At 45.3% G+C, this 16184-nt stretch overlaps 1 protein-coding gene and 1 non-coding gene across 2 annotated transcripts in view; both read right to left on the bottom strand.

Annotated features, from left to right (window-relative positions):
- The window catches only part of LOC126152378 (nuclear receptor subfamily 2 group E member 1), a 75533-nt gene that overhangs the window by 42728 nt on the left and 16621 nt on the right, over positions 1 to 16184 (bottom strand). The window contains exon 2 of the mRNA XM_049916003.1: positions 996 to 1077. Within this exon, the coding sequence (XP_049771960.1) occupies positions 996 to 1077 (82 nt within the window). The remainder of the gene's footprint in view (positions 1 to 995; positions 1078 to 16184) is intronic.
- On the bottom strand, positions 9241 to 9312 carry Trnah-gug (transfer RNA histidin (anticodon GUG)). The gene has a single exon. It is a non-coding gene; the product is annotated as a tRNA-His (tRNA).

The following is a 16184-nucleotide window of genomic DNA, read 5'->3' as shown; positions in this document are numbered from 1 at the left end:
GCAGTAGCGTGGACGGTAAAACTTGTGACCACAGCACCACTCAGTGGTCGGCAGATTAGGTTTGCAGAAAGGCTATTTATGTATGTTAATGCGCCATCCCAAAGACTCTAGGGTCTTTAACTCAGAGTGTACGAACGGACTGAAAAAGGCTGTTGGTCTTCTTGTGTTTTGTTCAAGAATTTCAGGCTGAAAGTATACCAGTCAGACGGCTACGGTTCGCTTAAGTGCTAGATCAGTAGACGAATATTAAGGAATCTGTGTGAATACTGTACAAATTATTTTTCAGAAAGCAGCCATTTGTGAAAAGGAGAAAGCAATGAAGGACTTGTCCAGAAAGTAGCTGAGAATCTGTTTCACCGGTAACGCAAATCGCTTTTTTAAAATAGACAAATAGGGGAAATCTATTAGGGACGTGGGCAGCAAAAGTTGTGAGAATTTATGTGAGACGGCAGACGATAGCTAACGGTGTTAGGGAGGAAGGTGTGATGACTCAAACACCAAGTTTCAGACTGCAAAACCAAAGCGATGTGTTCTATGAGCTGTGTGTTTTATGTGTGTGTAATGTGCGAAGCTTATCTGTAACTGGAATTCCGTGTTAAACTATTTGTGAACCCGTAATTGGCATAATGAACCGATTAGAGTCTTATGTTTATGAGAAGCGTACTCGGTAAAACACTGTAGTGTTCAAAGCAACGTTTCATTTTCGCAGCTTTTGTTCTTAGGTTCCTTTGCTTCCAAAAATATCGTTCAGATCGAGAAATAAAGACTGAAGGAATACACGTTTTTCCTGTGTCTGGCGGTGGCTCTAAGTGACGATATAAACAGCAAAACAGATAGTAATTAATTAGTTGGGATCACTATTTTCTATCTCTTAAACTTTAGGTTTTAGCATTAGATATTTTTGGATATTTTATACGAATGTAATTTTGCACTATCTTCTTCCTGGCAACAGTGAGGCAGTGAGAGAATGGGAACGTAATGCACGAGGAACTCACCCATCACACGCGAAGATCCCGTAGTGTTTTCCCGACGAGTGGTCCTGGCACACCTTGCAAGGAATGTCGTACAGAATGCGGCCTGCAACATAAGCAGAGTTAACTGTTACTGATGACTGAATGTCACGGGCGAAACATGAGAAGAAACGAAGAAGGGGTGAATATACTAACGTATATATGATGTTATCAGCGAAGCTTGTTGACCGATTTCTGTCAAACATATCTCCATACAACTTACACTGTCTGGAAAGCAGACGATAGTGTCCTAAACAATATTACATTTACAGATAAACAATTACGCCTATTAGGAGTAGTGTCTTCTTAGGTTGGTTAGTACCTCCAACAACTGCTTTCCAGACAGGAACGCCTGCGATGGTGTACTCAACGACGAACCTGGGTACACGAATAGCAAAATGTCATTTTTTCGGATGAATCCAGGTTCTCTTTACAGGGTCATGATAGTCGCATCCGTGTTTGGCGACCTCGCGGTGAACGCACATTGGAAGCGTGTATTCGTCATCGCCATACTGGCGTATCACCCCGGCGTGATGGTATGGGGTGCCATTGGTTACACGCCTCGCTCACCTCTTGTTCACATTGACGGCACTTTGAACAGTGGACGTTACATTTCAGATGTGTTACGACCCGTGGCTCTACCCTTCATTGGATCCCTGCGAAACCCTACATTTCAGCAGTATAATGCACGACCGCATGTTGCAGGTCCTGTACGGGCCATTCTGGATACAGAAAATGTTCGACTGCTGCCCTGGCCAGCACATTCTCCAGATCTCTCACCAATTGAAAACGTCTGGTCAATGGTGGCATAGCAACTGACTCGTCACAATACGCCAGTCACTACTCTTGATGAACTGTGGTATCGTGTTGAAGCTGCATCGGCAGGTGTACCTGTACATGCCATCCAAGCTCCGTTTGACTCAATGCCAAGGCGTATCAAGACCGTTATTACGGCCAGAGATGGTTGTTCTGGGTACTGATTTCTCAGGATCTATGCCCCCAAATTGCGTGAAAATGTAATCACATGTCAGTTCTTTTATAATATATTTGTCCAATGAATATCCGTTTATCATCTGCATTTCTTCCAGGTGTAGCATTTTTAATGGCCAGTAGTTAAAGTTACATAGTCTCCATTATTGCAGTCTGTGGTTGGCTGTGCTATAAAGATATGATAATTCTATGAACACAGCCCCAATGATTCTTCTTGCCTCGAATCCATTCTCAATGTGTCAGTTTGAGAATCTGCGATGCGCACTATTTGTCTGCTCTGAAGTACGCTTTTGTGGAATCAGGAGAGGTTTGCTATTGAACTCACGCCTTTAGGCCAAGATGCGCTCGCCTTTGGGTAGAAGGGCGCCTGGCGAGGGCGTTGCAGGTAGCTGGGAGGGTCTTGAGGCTCCCCCGGCAGCCGAAGGGCGAGCAGCAACAAGTGGGCGCGGCCGGCCCGCGCTCCGTGTCTGGGTGGGCGTAGCCGCCGCGACGAAATGGCGAGCGGCGCGCTGCCGCGAGGCGGTCCATTATGGCACTTCCTGCTGCCTGCCTCAATGGGCTGCGAGAGGCGCGCGGCTACCGACAGCAAAGTCCTCGCTTCCGGGACGCAAGAGGGAAGCGGAAGGTGCCATTGTGGGCCGGAAGCTGCAGGTCCACCCAGGGAGCGCCGCGCCGTTTAAAGACTACTCGCTCGTCTCTCGGGGTCCGCGGCTCCACTTACGTAGCCGCCGGTGGGACACGCAGCGGTCCGTGACAGCGCTCTCTTTCCGGTGCCAGCGGAAGCCGATCGGGATGCGGTAGCGGAAGACGTGCTACGAAAACATATCACGTTACACTGTACTGCGATAACATTTTGCGCGACGTAAACAACGCCCTGAGTGGCAGAGATGTTTCCTGCCGGAAGGAAATCTTGTACCGAATGGTAGGCATGGTCTCTGCTCTGGGACAACCGGTTTTCACTTAGCTCATCCGCAAAACAAAGATTTATAACTGTGCTGATTCCGTTACAGTTGTATGGAAGCCAGAGTTGGATAATTAAAAAGAAACATGGCAGTAGAGTATAAGCAGTGGAGACGATACTATGCAGGAAAGAGAAGACATGTGACTATAAATAGAAATTTTGGGAATGAGCAAAATGTACACGCTGTTCGTTAATGAGGATATAACTGAACACAGAGAAACAACATCGCAATTGAAAGAGCGATTATTCAGTGAAATTCTTGACACTAAAATGTAGACTTCCACGGCCGGAAATGTCATGTCCATTATGATTATCGAGGCTGTTATGCCGTGGTTGGTTGATGAATTTTGTCTCAATTCCCAACGTTTCGTCCCCGTCTGCGGGAGACATCTTCAAGGGGGTCTGTAGCTCGATGGAAGGGCCAACACACCCGCTGGCTCGCTAGTCAGTAGCGAGAAAATTATAAAGGAGAAAATGAACAAGTGATAAAATTCTGTTTATAAATGTATACTGCAATATTCACCTTTTGGAAGTAGTCGCACTGTGTTTCAAACACATCTTTCCTGTTTGTACAGCCTTCAGCATATAGCCGTCTCTCTCGCACATACCTGCTCGGAACAACGCAGTGATGGGGGGAAGCGCGATTGCAGCATGGGAGCACGAATTTTGGCTAAGTCTGGTTTAAAGTGAGTCATTCCACTGTGCCGTCGATTTTGTAGTTGACATTTCAGTTAAATGTATCGTACTAAATCTGGTTAGAGTCCAGCCAGGAAAATTCCGAAAAATAAAGCAAGTACGTCGGTGTCTTTTCATCAGCATGTACCAAGTACTGGCTACGTTGAGTCACTTCTAATAGCATGTGAAACTGAGTGAAAGGCAGTGACGCAATGGGCAGGAGAGCTGTCGCCGTGTGGCTGCGCCACGCCCCTTTCCGCCCCCGCCACGCTCCGCCGCCCCCGCGCTCGTGGTCCAGCTACAGGGGCGCCCCCTGAGCTGGGAGCTCACGGACGCCGGGGTGGCCGGCCACACATGTCGGCGCCGCACATCCTGTGGGAACCCACCGGCGCCCGTGGGAATGCCGCGCATCTGTCGCGTGGCACGGCGTCGGTACGCCCGCACACCACATCCGCCCACCGCCGAGATAACAGCGCCACTGCTGCTGCTGTTTGTTACTGCTGGCCCACCTCCGCCTCGTTAATCAGTCGGCCGCGCTTCCCCTGCTATTGTTCTCTAATGAACGCCCTGAGCTGCCGACTACGCAGCGTCACGCTGATGCGTGTCGATTGCGTGATATTCGTTAAACTGGGGTAAGCGAGAGAAAACTTTTTTCCGGTGCAATGGGTATCTCGACACGTCATAGCTGATTGTCTGTGGATGAGAATGCTTGTTTTTGTCCTTCCTCTCTCTGAGTGTGCAGCGTTCTGTTGAGCGCATGAAATACGGAGGTTATTTTCATGATGGGGCGCTCTGCTATGATTATGTCACTTTTGTTTCCACCACGTTGCTTCTTCAATGAATATTTGACTTATAGAACGCTGCACTGGACGGCGAACGTTCTGCAGAAATGAAAGTAACATCGGACTAGTCCCAAGGAATCTTAATAGGACCTGTAATGTTCTCAATTGTGGTCAAAACTAACCGGACACCGCCACGTAATGCGGAATTGATCACTAACTGTAACGACAGGCTGACTCGCCAATATAAAAGGAGGCAGGTACTATTGTCAGTAGAGAAGCGTATTCGTCGGGAGAGCTGAGTGACTTTCAATGTGGACTAGTCATTGGATGTCACCTGTGTAACAAATCCAGCTGAGACAATTAGAAACCTCTGAAGGTGGCCAATTCGACTGGTCGTGATGTGACTGTGAAGTGGAAGCGTGAAGGAACAACTAAAGCTGAACCAAGACCAGACAGAACTCGTGTACTGACAGACAGGGACCGTCCAGCGTTGCGCTGGGTCGTTGTTACACGTATAAATCCCGAGTGCTGCCAGCAGTATAGCTAGCACAATGCTTCAGGGTAGGGACTTAAAAAAATTGGTCGAGCAGTTGTTTATAAGCCACGTATTTCTGTAGTCAGTGCTAAGCGACGACCCTGGACATTGGACGACTGGAAACATGTGATGTGGAGTGGTGAATCATGCTATACCACGTGGCAATCCGATGGATGCGTTTGGGGTTGGCGAATGCCTTGAGACAGTTGCCTGTCATCATGTATTGTGCCTACATCTACATCGATACTCCGCAAATCACCGTAAGGTGGGTGGCGGAGTGTCAACAGTGAAGTACAGAGGAGATTGTCTTTTTCTTTCGGGAGGGGAAGCGTGTTCTTCGTGGTTAGGGTGTGGTACTGTTATTGTGGCTATGAAAACACTAAATACGAAAACCTGTCAATATATTTTACTGGCCGGCCGTTTTGGCCGAGCGGTTCTAGGCGCTGCAGTCTGGAACCGCGCTACTGCTACGGTCGCAGGTTCGAATCCTGCCTCGGGCATGGATGTGTGTGATGTCCTTAGGTTAGTTAGGTTTAAGTAGTTCTAAGTCTACGGGACTGATGACCTTAGACGTTAAGTCCGTTAGTGCTCAGAGCCATTTGAACCATTTGAACATTTTACGGCATTGTGTAATGCAAAGAGCAGAGGAACAGTTCGAAGACGATGATTGTGTGAGCATGACAATACATCCTGTCAAGAAAGCAGCATCTTTAATACAATGGCTTTTGGAGAATAACATTTCTGAAATGGCCCGATCTGAACCTATTGGAACATTTTTGTTATGAGATGGGCGCTAGAAAGTAGGCTTCGCTCCAGAACCCAGTGGCTAACATTGCTACCTTCGCCAGTTTTGGCTCTTGAGGGAGAATGGGCAAACATTCCTCCACACATATTCAGGCACGTCATTGAAACCGTCACTAGCAGAGTTCAGGTCCTCACAAAGGCGAAGTGTGGACACACCATCACATTAATGTCCACTAATAGATGTCCGGATACATTTGACGGGATAGTGTAGGATTAGCAACAGTGTAAGATTGATTATTCGTTAACAGTGCTTTAGTCTGCGATCGTGATCAAATACAGAATGAACTGGTCAAAATTTGCGTTTGGTGCGACAAATGACAGCTCTCTGTAACTGTGGATAAATCCACTACAATGTCTATAACAATGAGAGAGGACGCGATAGTAATAGTGACAAGAGGTATGACATGCGACGATCACGTAAAATCAGCATTAGGTATGCGTATGAAAGACAGATTTGTTAGAATGCATCTGCGAAAGTGGAATGCGTCTGTAAATGAAATCGCCTACAAGACACTAGAGTGACAAATTCTGTTTTTACATTGTTGGGGGCCTCATTAAGCAGGCGTGACCAGAAGCATCTATTACATGAACGCTGAAAAAACAGATACCACGCGTTCATGTAATTGATTCACCTCGATGGGCTATGAATCCACCACCTTCATTGCGAATGGGCAATCAAATTCGACCTCCTGAGCGAATCTCGAAGTAGCGTGCGACGTGGACATGGGCGGAAACTGTGTGGCTAGGCGGGAATTTGGTTCGGTCGAGGTGCGTACCGAAATGGTCCACGCACTTGGGGTAAACACTTTGTCCAGGTAGTACAATGGTTAACGCAACTGCCTAGTAAGTGGGAGATCCCAGGTTCGAATTCCAGTCCGGCAGACATTTTCACTCCTCGCCGCTGACTCTGCATAAAATTCCAGTGCAGCTGACGTCATGAATTCCTTTCCCTCCTTAGTTCCCGTCCGCAAACAATCAATTTTCATAAAATGGTCTAATTCTGAGATCCGCCGCTTGGATTTGCTAGAGGTCGGACTAGCGCACGATAATGTCTGATAGAAGTTCTCTGGGAACTTGAATAGGAATCCTTGTAAGAAAGACGATGTAGCTCTTGTGAAAACCTTTTGGGTAAATTCAGAAAACCTATATCGGAAGAAGAATGTGAGACCCTCGTTATGTTGCTATCATCGCATACCTCGTGTAGGCATTATGATGATAATGTGAGAGAGATTAGGGTGCATATTGAGGTATATAGTCCGTCACTTTTTCTGAATCAATACACGAAAGGAATAGGAAAGAGAATTGATAACACTGGAGCGACGTACGCCACGCCATGCACTGTGCAGTGGCTTACGAAGTATTTATATAGATGTTGATCAGAATCTTACAGAGGACAGCAGAGCGCAGACGTTATTAAAAGTGATTGTAACAAATTCCTGAATCTCAAATTCGGTAACTACTTTGCATCGAGCGTAGTGCCGCAGTGTTTAATCTCGTTTCGACCGAAGTTTCAAACCTGATCTGACCCTCAGACGAAGACGTGCGCTTATTGTGCTAATTAAGAGTTCTCTCAAGAGGAGATTTCCTAAAATATTAATGGAATACCTTCCATGCATAATGTTAATTTGCGAGATGAAATGTACAAGGGCATGCCGAAAAATAATCTCTCCTAATATTTTATCTGAAAACTCTTAAAACATTTTAAATAAAACAAACGTTATTAACATTGTACGTCTTTATTCCTCGTGTCTTTATACTGGCAGCACTTTGCCGCTAAAGGGTTCCGAATTGTAGCGTATAACATGGCGGTGAATAACCGAACTGTCAATGCGTGAGACACATCCTGCTGTAATCGAGTTTCGAATTGAAAGTGTTCATCCACAAATGGAATACCTTCTCCTTCAGAATGACAACACCAAGTCACAAACGACCGCTGCGACATCTGCAACAATCCGATCGTCCTGCATGCAGTCCCGACTTGGCCTCATTCCATTTTCATCTGTTTTCTAAACTTAAAATCACCTTCGAGGATTTCACGTTGCTAGGAATGAAGCGTTGCAGGCAGAGGTGAGGTTGTGCTCCGTCAACAAAGTCAAACATTCTACAGTGACGGTATCGACCAACTGGTATATCGTTGGAAGACGTTCATCGCCAGCAGGATGACTGAACTGAGAAATAAATGTATATAAATTAAGAAAAATTTAGAAATTTGTGGTAAGGAATATGGGATCGAACTGCTGAGGTCATAGGTCCCTAGACTTACCCACCACTTAATCTATCCTTCACTAAGGACAACACACATTTAAATTAAATTATGCTAAGAACAACACACACACACACACACACACACACACACACACACATGCCCGAGGGAGGACTTGAGCCTCCGACGGGGGGAGCCACGCGAACCGAGACAAGACGCCCTATACCTCACGGGTACCCCGCGCGGCTAAAGAATGAAGATTTATGATGGTAACAACGTTTGTTTTATTTAAAAACCTGTGAGAGTATTCACATAAAAAATTCGGATCCATTACTTTTCAGTACGTCTTCGTAGATTGGTTTGGAGTCGAAAGATATCACAGCTACATAAGTCGTTATTCGATTAAAATGCAATTGGATGAAGTATACTTCGCCCGCATAGTTACAGTTCCATAGAGAATTAACGGACATCCACCATTCCGTTTCTACTCTTTTGTCACCGCTATCTAACACGCATCTTCCTCATATCCGAAGACAAGCGACTCTGCTAAGAGACTGGTACAAATGTCGCAGTAAGCCTCAGCTGACGTTGCATCAGGACTGCAGTCGCCAGATAAAACCAGATTTAAATCCAGAAACCCTTCATGGAAACCTGATAAGAAACTCATCAAATGATATTATCGAGGCTGATTAGACCTTGCATGAAGAATGGACGTCTGAAAATCGCGATTACCTAAGTTTAATCGAAGTGGACATTGGCCTGGTTTTAATTTACCAAGAAACGAATGGGTACCATTAAATAGAACTAGGGCAAATCGTGGAAGACGTAGATTATGGCTTGATCAGTGGCGGAAAACTGAAACCTGTTCTGGTACTGTGACAAATGTCACACGGATCATTCAGAACATGGCCACGGAGCGTCCAAGGAGGAGATTTGGGAAGTATGCGAGATGTACAAAGTGCCAAAAGTGATGTAGCGAATTGGCTGAAAGCACTGGACCTCGCATTTTAACTTACCGAAATGTTAGCTAAAATGTAATCTGTAAATACTGTATATACATTTTTGTAAAATATTCATATTTACAATACACTCTTTTGTACAGTTGGCGCCAGTATGACAGAAACATTTACCAGATACCTCTAAATGTCACAAGAGCTACAGCATTGGTGGCCTCTTCTGCACAAATTTTGTTCTATATCCTACTACGCTCCACACATGAAAACAATACAGAATCGGCGGTAAGCATTGCTTTCTGCCGGATGACATAAAAAATTTCCGCTTGCCGTGACCAGGATTCGAACCTGGGTTCTTGCGGCCACAACGCAATGTCCTAACCACTAGACTATCACGGCTGGTGTCAGGAACCGCGGCAGAAAGCCAAGAAGTGTTCCGCCCGGTCAGCGCTGCTGACTCACGACGCGCTATCGCTGCCGCAATCGCCGCGGCACGGCCTTTCGCCGTGGCAAAGCCCGGAGTCCGGTGTCGCGTGGAGTAGCGGCCGGCGGCAAACAACAGCACGCGGCGCGCTTTCAGGAAATCCCCGTCCCCGCCGCAGCACAAAGGATAATGGGTTCGAAGGGTAAACATCCATACCCAGAATGTGGCACTACAAAGGGGTGGGTGGGAGGCGGACAGCATTTCAGAGAAGGCAGGCCGTGGAACATGGTTTGTGTCTTTGATGCCAATGTTCTTCCCGTCTTCAGTTTACGGAAACGCTCTGCTGTTGCCCTGTCAGTGTCTCGTCGCCAATAAACTGACCAATGTGAACAAGATGACGGAAGTACTCGGTATCTGCCGCACAGGGAAGACTCCCCAGCGTTCGAACTGTGGCACCATTAAAAAAAAAATCGTCGCTTGTAACACGAAACTGTGGCACATAGATTTTCCAAAAAATAGAAAAATTAAATGGCACAATTTCTGTTTTATACACACTAGAAAAGGAAAAATTGACCGCTGCAGACTGTAAAAGCTATCGTTTATTTGTTGCGCTATCGGCCAGTTTCGACTGTGAAGTCATTCTCAAGCACAGCTGGCTAATAATGAAACAAATAAATCAATTTTATAGCCTACAACGAACAACATTTTTTTTACGAAATACATCGAAGCTGTGGGATCGTACGTTATATAAACTGGTTACAACTTAGCACTTTTACGAACTTCTGTTGAGCAAATAATATCTCAAATCTATTACGGGTAAGTAATTTCTCTATACATCGGCGGGCTTTCGTTATCTCGCGAGTCTCTTTGCTCATGAAATAACACCTCCTTTTTGTGACGCCTAAGTGAACATTCACGTGGCCTCAGTAGCACCAGTCTTCTAAGGGAATCATTCACCCAACGAGTGCACCTCCGTAGTAAAAAAAAATGGTTCAAATGGCTCTGAGCACTATGGGACTTAACATCTGAGGTCATCAGTCCCCTAGAACTTAGAACTACTTAAACCTAACTAACCTAAAGGACAGCACACAACACCCAGTCATCACGAGGCAGAGAAAACCTCCGTAGTACACAAGCTGCTCTATCACGATGTGTTTCTCAAGTGTCTTCGATCCTGCTGAGTACTATAGGAGAGCGGCATTCTTTGAATGCAGAACGTCTGCACTGCAGCTCTTTCACCCGTTGTAAAAACAGCTCAAAAACTATCCGGAGCACTTTTTCGGAAATTTCTATAAGTCGCAACAAATTTTCCAGTTTATTTTAAACATTACTGAGCGAGAAATAGTTCAACTTAAAAAGATACGGGCCAGTACTGGTAATGAAATTTCTACGGTAGAGCAGTAGGTAGAGGTAACACTTCGTCAGGTTTTCTGCACGTCTCCCCTGTAGATTAGAGCTGGCATGCAGATTTTCGCCTTGATATCTTACCGAATATAAATGATAATTCGTGAAAGAAAATTTCTGAAATAGTTCAACTAAAGATTCGGGCCAGTACTGGTAATGAAATTTCTACGGTAGAGCAGTAGGTAGAGGTAACACTTCGTCAGGTTTTCTGCACGTCTCCCCTGTAGACTAGAGCTGGCATGCAGATTTTTGCCTTGATATCTTACCGAATATAAATGATAATTCGTGAAAGAAAATTTCTGAAACTTATCCAGTAGTGAAGTAGTGATCTGTATGACATTGGTACCAGCTCTTTGCGTAAAAACGTTGAAATAGGTGCCTGTTGAAAATTGACATTTGTAGCTACCTATCTTGAAATTACTTCCTAAGCTCACAACTTAACATTAGTGGCTGCGTATGGCGGTTTTCTTGATACGATACTGAGAAAATGAAGTCTCTTTAAGAAGTAGATTATTTACAAAACACGTGTGCTACACACCCTATCGTTCAAGAAGCTGGATACGTCATGAAAATATCAGCGGGCATTGAATGTTTACAAAGAAGGGTCGCCCGAAGAGTCACAGCTTCGTTTGATCCACGGTCAACGGCAGAGCATCACGAAAACGCTGAGAAACGCGAACTGGCAGACGTCTAAAGACAGACGCTAACAATCTCTCGCTCCGTACTCAAATGTAACGGGAGAAATTCTAGGATGCTGTGCAATGGTAAGAGCCTTCTGCCGTAAAAGTTACTGTAGTATGCGGTGTATGGATGTAGATGTAGGTGTGCGGTGTTCAAGAAATTGCGTAAACGAGGAGCAGCCCTCTCAAAAATAGCGCCACTGTAGCGATTTAAAGCAGCCAACTGCAGCTAAAGTTTCAGGACGCACGGTGCTGCTCCAAATACAAAATAACTTCATTTCCTCGACTGGCGAGGATCCAAGCGAGCGGCGACGGTTCATGCTAAATGCATCAGGTAAGACCCAGTAGGCCAAGCTACGTACTAACAGCGAGGCTGCAGCATAAACGTACCCTAAGTTATCGAAACCCAGTACCACTTTATCCTACGGCTGTTAAACAAGTTGTAGAGCGCCAGTCGAGGGGTTGGGTGGGGTGGGAGTGGCTATCGCCGCGGAAGCGCCAGACGGGCGCGGGTCACGGACCAGCGGATGGATACACGGGGAGTCTGCGAACATCGCACCAGCCAGCCAGGGCCATATGGCGCGCTCCGGTCCTCCCGCATATGCCGCCGCGGGCCCAGAATTCCCACGCACAGCATATGGTACAGCTATAGGGCCTTACAGGTGCGGCGGAAGCTCACACCGGCGGATTATTCGTGGTGCTTTACCGTCTGGCGTTGTCCGAGCATCCGGCCCTCTGGCGAAGGGCTCGCTACAGCGCATTCTTTATAAGCGATCACGCGCGACGGGCTACAATTAGCGCGATTCTACCCGGTTGGACGATTGTTTGTGAACGCGGCACCAAAGGTACATGTATTTTATTCTAATATTTTTTTTTAAATTTTTTATTTCAGTCTATTGCCGCATTCGTCTTCACAATGATTACCAGTACTGAACGTCCCCAGCTCTGTAAAAAAGGGACATACGAAATTTGATCCAACACTGTTAATATCAAACACAAATATTATAAATACAGGGTGATTCACCTGTCCGTGGCTAAGGGTTTAACGCAAGACACGACGCCTTCGCATACCTCACACAGAATTTTCATATTCTCTCACTCGCTACGCGTAAATTATTAGTCCTACAGAAGAAAATGAATGGGAACTTTTTGTGAGAAATTTAATGCAATTAAATCTTGTACTGGGATACGTTTTCGCTATAGGCCGTAATTTTCGAATTATTTAAGAACAACGTACAAAAGTGAGCTCCAAACGCCGGCCAGTGTGGCCGAGCGGTTCTAGGCGCTTCAGTTTGGAACCGCGCTACTGCTGCGGTCGCAGGTTCGAATCTTGCCTCAGGCATGGATGTGTGTCATGTCCTTAGGTTAGTTAGGTTTAAGTAGTTCTAAGTTCTAGGGGACTGACGACCTCAGATGTTAAGTCCCTTAGTGCTCAGAGCCATATAAACAATTTTTTTGAGCTTCAAACGCTTTCAACTCCAAAACAGTGGCCTCCAGCAAAAACGTATCACAGTACAAAATGTAACTCCATTAAACTTCCTACGAGAAGGTCCTGTTCTTTTTTTTCCTGCAAGAATAATAGTTTTCGCGTAGCGAGCGAGAGAATATGAAAATCTCGCACCTGGTTTCTGAAGGCGTTGCGGGTTCCATAAAACCCAAATGTTGTGACAGCTGGATCGTCCTGTATCTCGTAGTATACGATACCCACTGTCGGTGCACCGACCAACCAAGACACGACCCTCCCGACTGCATTCAGAAATTACAGCGCCACCTCGTCGAGTCACGTAGTTAATGTTCTACGAGATACCGCTTGGTTTTACACAGAAACAAAGATGGGGGTTTTGGGTTGGCTGTTTTAGAGGTAACAGAAAAAAATGCCGAAAGAAAGCTCTGGGCAAAGAAAAGGCAATGCAAGGGACTTATGACCACAGCAGTTGAGTCCCATAGTGCTCAGAGCCATTTGAACCATTTTTAAATTTATTTATGTACGTAACATAGAAGAGGTCCTGTAAGTTTAAGAAATTCATTTAAAATTCGAAGAAGAAAGGCTAGACATGGTGGTGATGCACATCATCCAATAGATACCATAGATACCTAAAAATGAAGCATTTAGTGACCGTTGGAACTATAAATAAGTCACCCACTTTGCTTTCCATAAACAAACCTATAACCATAGGCTGGACTTTCTTAACGCTTGTAAGAATGAAGCAAGTGTATTTTATCAGTTAACGTCCATTTAATTTCAGTTTTTCGGTTTTTAGATTTCATTTTCGGTAAGTATTGGAAATAAACTCTGAAAACAGATCTACAGAAGAGCAGAGGATTTTTATTCGGTCTATGTGCCACATGGATCTATTACGGATTCGTAAAACAATAAAAAAGTGCTTCATTTCTTGCATCTACTCGTATATTGGCTGGTTTGTGGGATGAAAGGGACCAGACTACTACGGTCATCGATCCCTACTCGTATATTGCTCTACCCCTCGCACCACATGCCACAAACATCCGTAGTCTTTATATTTCTCCAGATTCCGTCCCTGGTAGCTGAGTGGTCAGCGGCCGGCCGGAGTGGCTGAGCGGTTCTAGGCGCTACAGTCTGGAACCGCACTGCTGCTACGGTCGCAGGTTCGAATCCTGCCTCGGGCATGGATGTGTGTACTGTCCTTAGGTTAGTTAGGTTTAAGTAGTTCTACGTTCTAGGGACCTGATGAACTCAGCAGTTAAATCCCATAGTGCTCAGAGCCATTTGAACCATTTTTTTTAGTGGTCAGCGCGACGGGTTCGATTCTCGGATGGGTCGGAGATTTTCTCCGCTCAGGAACTGGGTGTAGTGTTGTCCTAAGCATCATCATTTCATCTCCGTCCACATGCAAGTCACCGAAGCGGCGTCAACTCGAAAAATTTGCACCAGGCAAACGGTGTACCCGACGGGAGGCCCTAGACACACGGCATTTCCATTTCTCCAGAAACTTTGTCAAAGTTTCGCCCGTCTCGCATACTGTCATGTGTATTAGAACAGCATTTACTCTTGTGAGCTGCGAGAAAAGACGAACATTTGTCAGGCGGTTGGCATTTGTTTATCCTTAGTTCACTGAGTCACCGAATTAATGTTCTACGAGATCGTGCATGGTTTTACACAGACCCAAACATTAGGGTTTGCCTTGGCTGTTTTAGAGGTAATAAGTTCTTGGGCTCGTGGGTGGGGTGGGGACGGTTGTTGAACTGTCCTAGCCACCCGACGTACCGACAAGGAACGATCGCCGTTCGGTCGGTCAAAAGGCCTGAACTCGTCCAATTTGTCGGTCGGTCGGTGTGTTTGTAGGGCCCTTAAAGTGGAGAGGGTAAGTTTGATAGGACGTGTCACACGTGTTGAAACATAACAGTTACGAAGGTAAACTAAAATCCTGGCCAGTGTCTGCAGCTGATATCCAATGGAAGAGATTCCAGCAGTTCGCATCTCGAACATATTGTCTTCAGTCTTGCACACCAGGTGGTTCTTTTTGCGAGTATTCCAAGAGAGGGTGTTATTTTCCGTTGCTCTGGAACACACTAGGTACAGCGTGCAGTTCGCTTCCGCTCCTGGGCTGGTCTCGTCGGCTGGCGCAAGCGTTGTAGTGGCCAACTCTTTCAGCGCGTATGTTGCGGTATGTGCCTCTGGAAGTGTCTTTGGAAAGTTCGAACAAGTACTTCAAAGTGCTGTGTCTTGCGTTTCGTATGATGTGTGCATGTGCGTGTGCATCGAACGCTGTTTTGATATTTACACATGTGAGTTCCTTGAGTGAAGTATGGAAACTGCGTCTCGTCTGTCCTATGTAGAACTTATCAGACTTCGCGCATTTTCCTTTATATAAACTTACTCCTGAACTAAATTTCCTTGCATAGTCGTCGACCTTACCTCGTAGACGCATTTATTCTCTCTTTGCTAGACGACTGGCAAATTGTATGTAGGCACTGCTGTTCTGGCTGATAAAATTTATACAAAGGCTTTAAAATAATTTAGGTGATAGGGTCTACTCTTTCGTACATTCACCAACAAGACCTAAATGTAACTTGAAACGACAGCGACTTAGTAAATGTCAGATTTGATTGAAACTGCAGAGATGTTAGAAGGTTCGATTTTCTGTTTCTTTTCCAATGAACTGGTATACAGTTACATAACCGACTTTTCTGAAAAGCCAACCAAATTTGTTAACGCAGTTGTTCTAAGAAGGCTGGCTTTTAAATTCTTAGAAAGAAAAGAAAAAAATTTCGGCAACGTACACTTACGGTGTCCGCGACTCTTCCATTCAATTCCACTGTTGCCAATTCGTTAACTTCGTTCGTAGCCTGTCGGATAATACTATACGTTAGCCAATGAGAATAGCTGAATATGATTTCTTTCGGTGGAAGGTACGAAGATATTACTTTTCTTTACAATATGGAAGCTATTTGCAAAGTTTCAGTTCTGTTCCACTTTCTTCCTTCTAGTTACTACTTCACCAACACCTGTTTATATCAGTTTGTCATTCACAAACATTTTTTTCCGAATATGTGACGATCGATACTCGAGGTTGTGCCTAGGGTGGGACCTAATACTACAGCTGAAATTAATGCGTGTGAAACAAAATAGCAGCCAACTCCTTTTACGAAACAGTAAATTACGGAGCAACGTGATGGTATACTAAAACTCATCTTATGACGTGACACTTAATCACCGATCACTAACTGCAGCACCCAACGGAAAAGACGCGGGTACTGCAAGTGCTCTTTTATCTTAAAAATTG

Source organism: Schistocerca cancellata, chromosome 2 (genome assembly GCF_023864275.1).
Source record: "Schistocerca cancellata isolate TAMUIC-IGC-003103 chromosome 2, iqSchCanc2.1, whole genome shotgun sequence".
Classification (NCBI taxonomy): Eukaryota; Metazoa; Arthropoda; class Insecta; order Orthoptera; family Acrididae; genus Schistocerca; species Schistocerca cancellata.
This window is presented reverse-complemented; position numbering and strand designations above follow the sequence as displayed.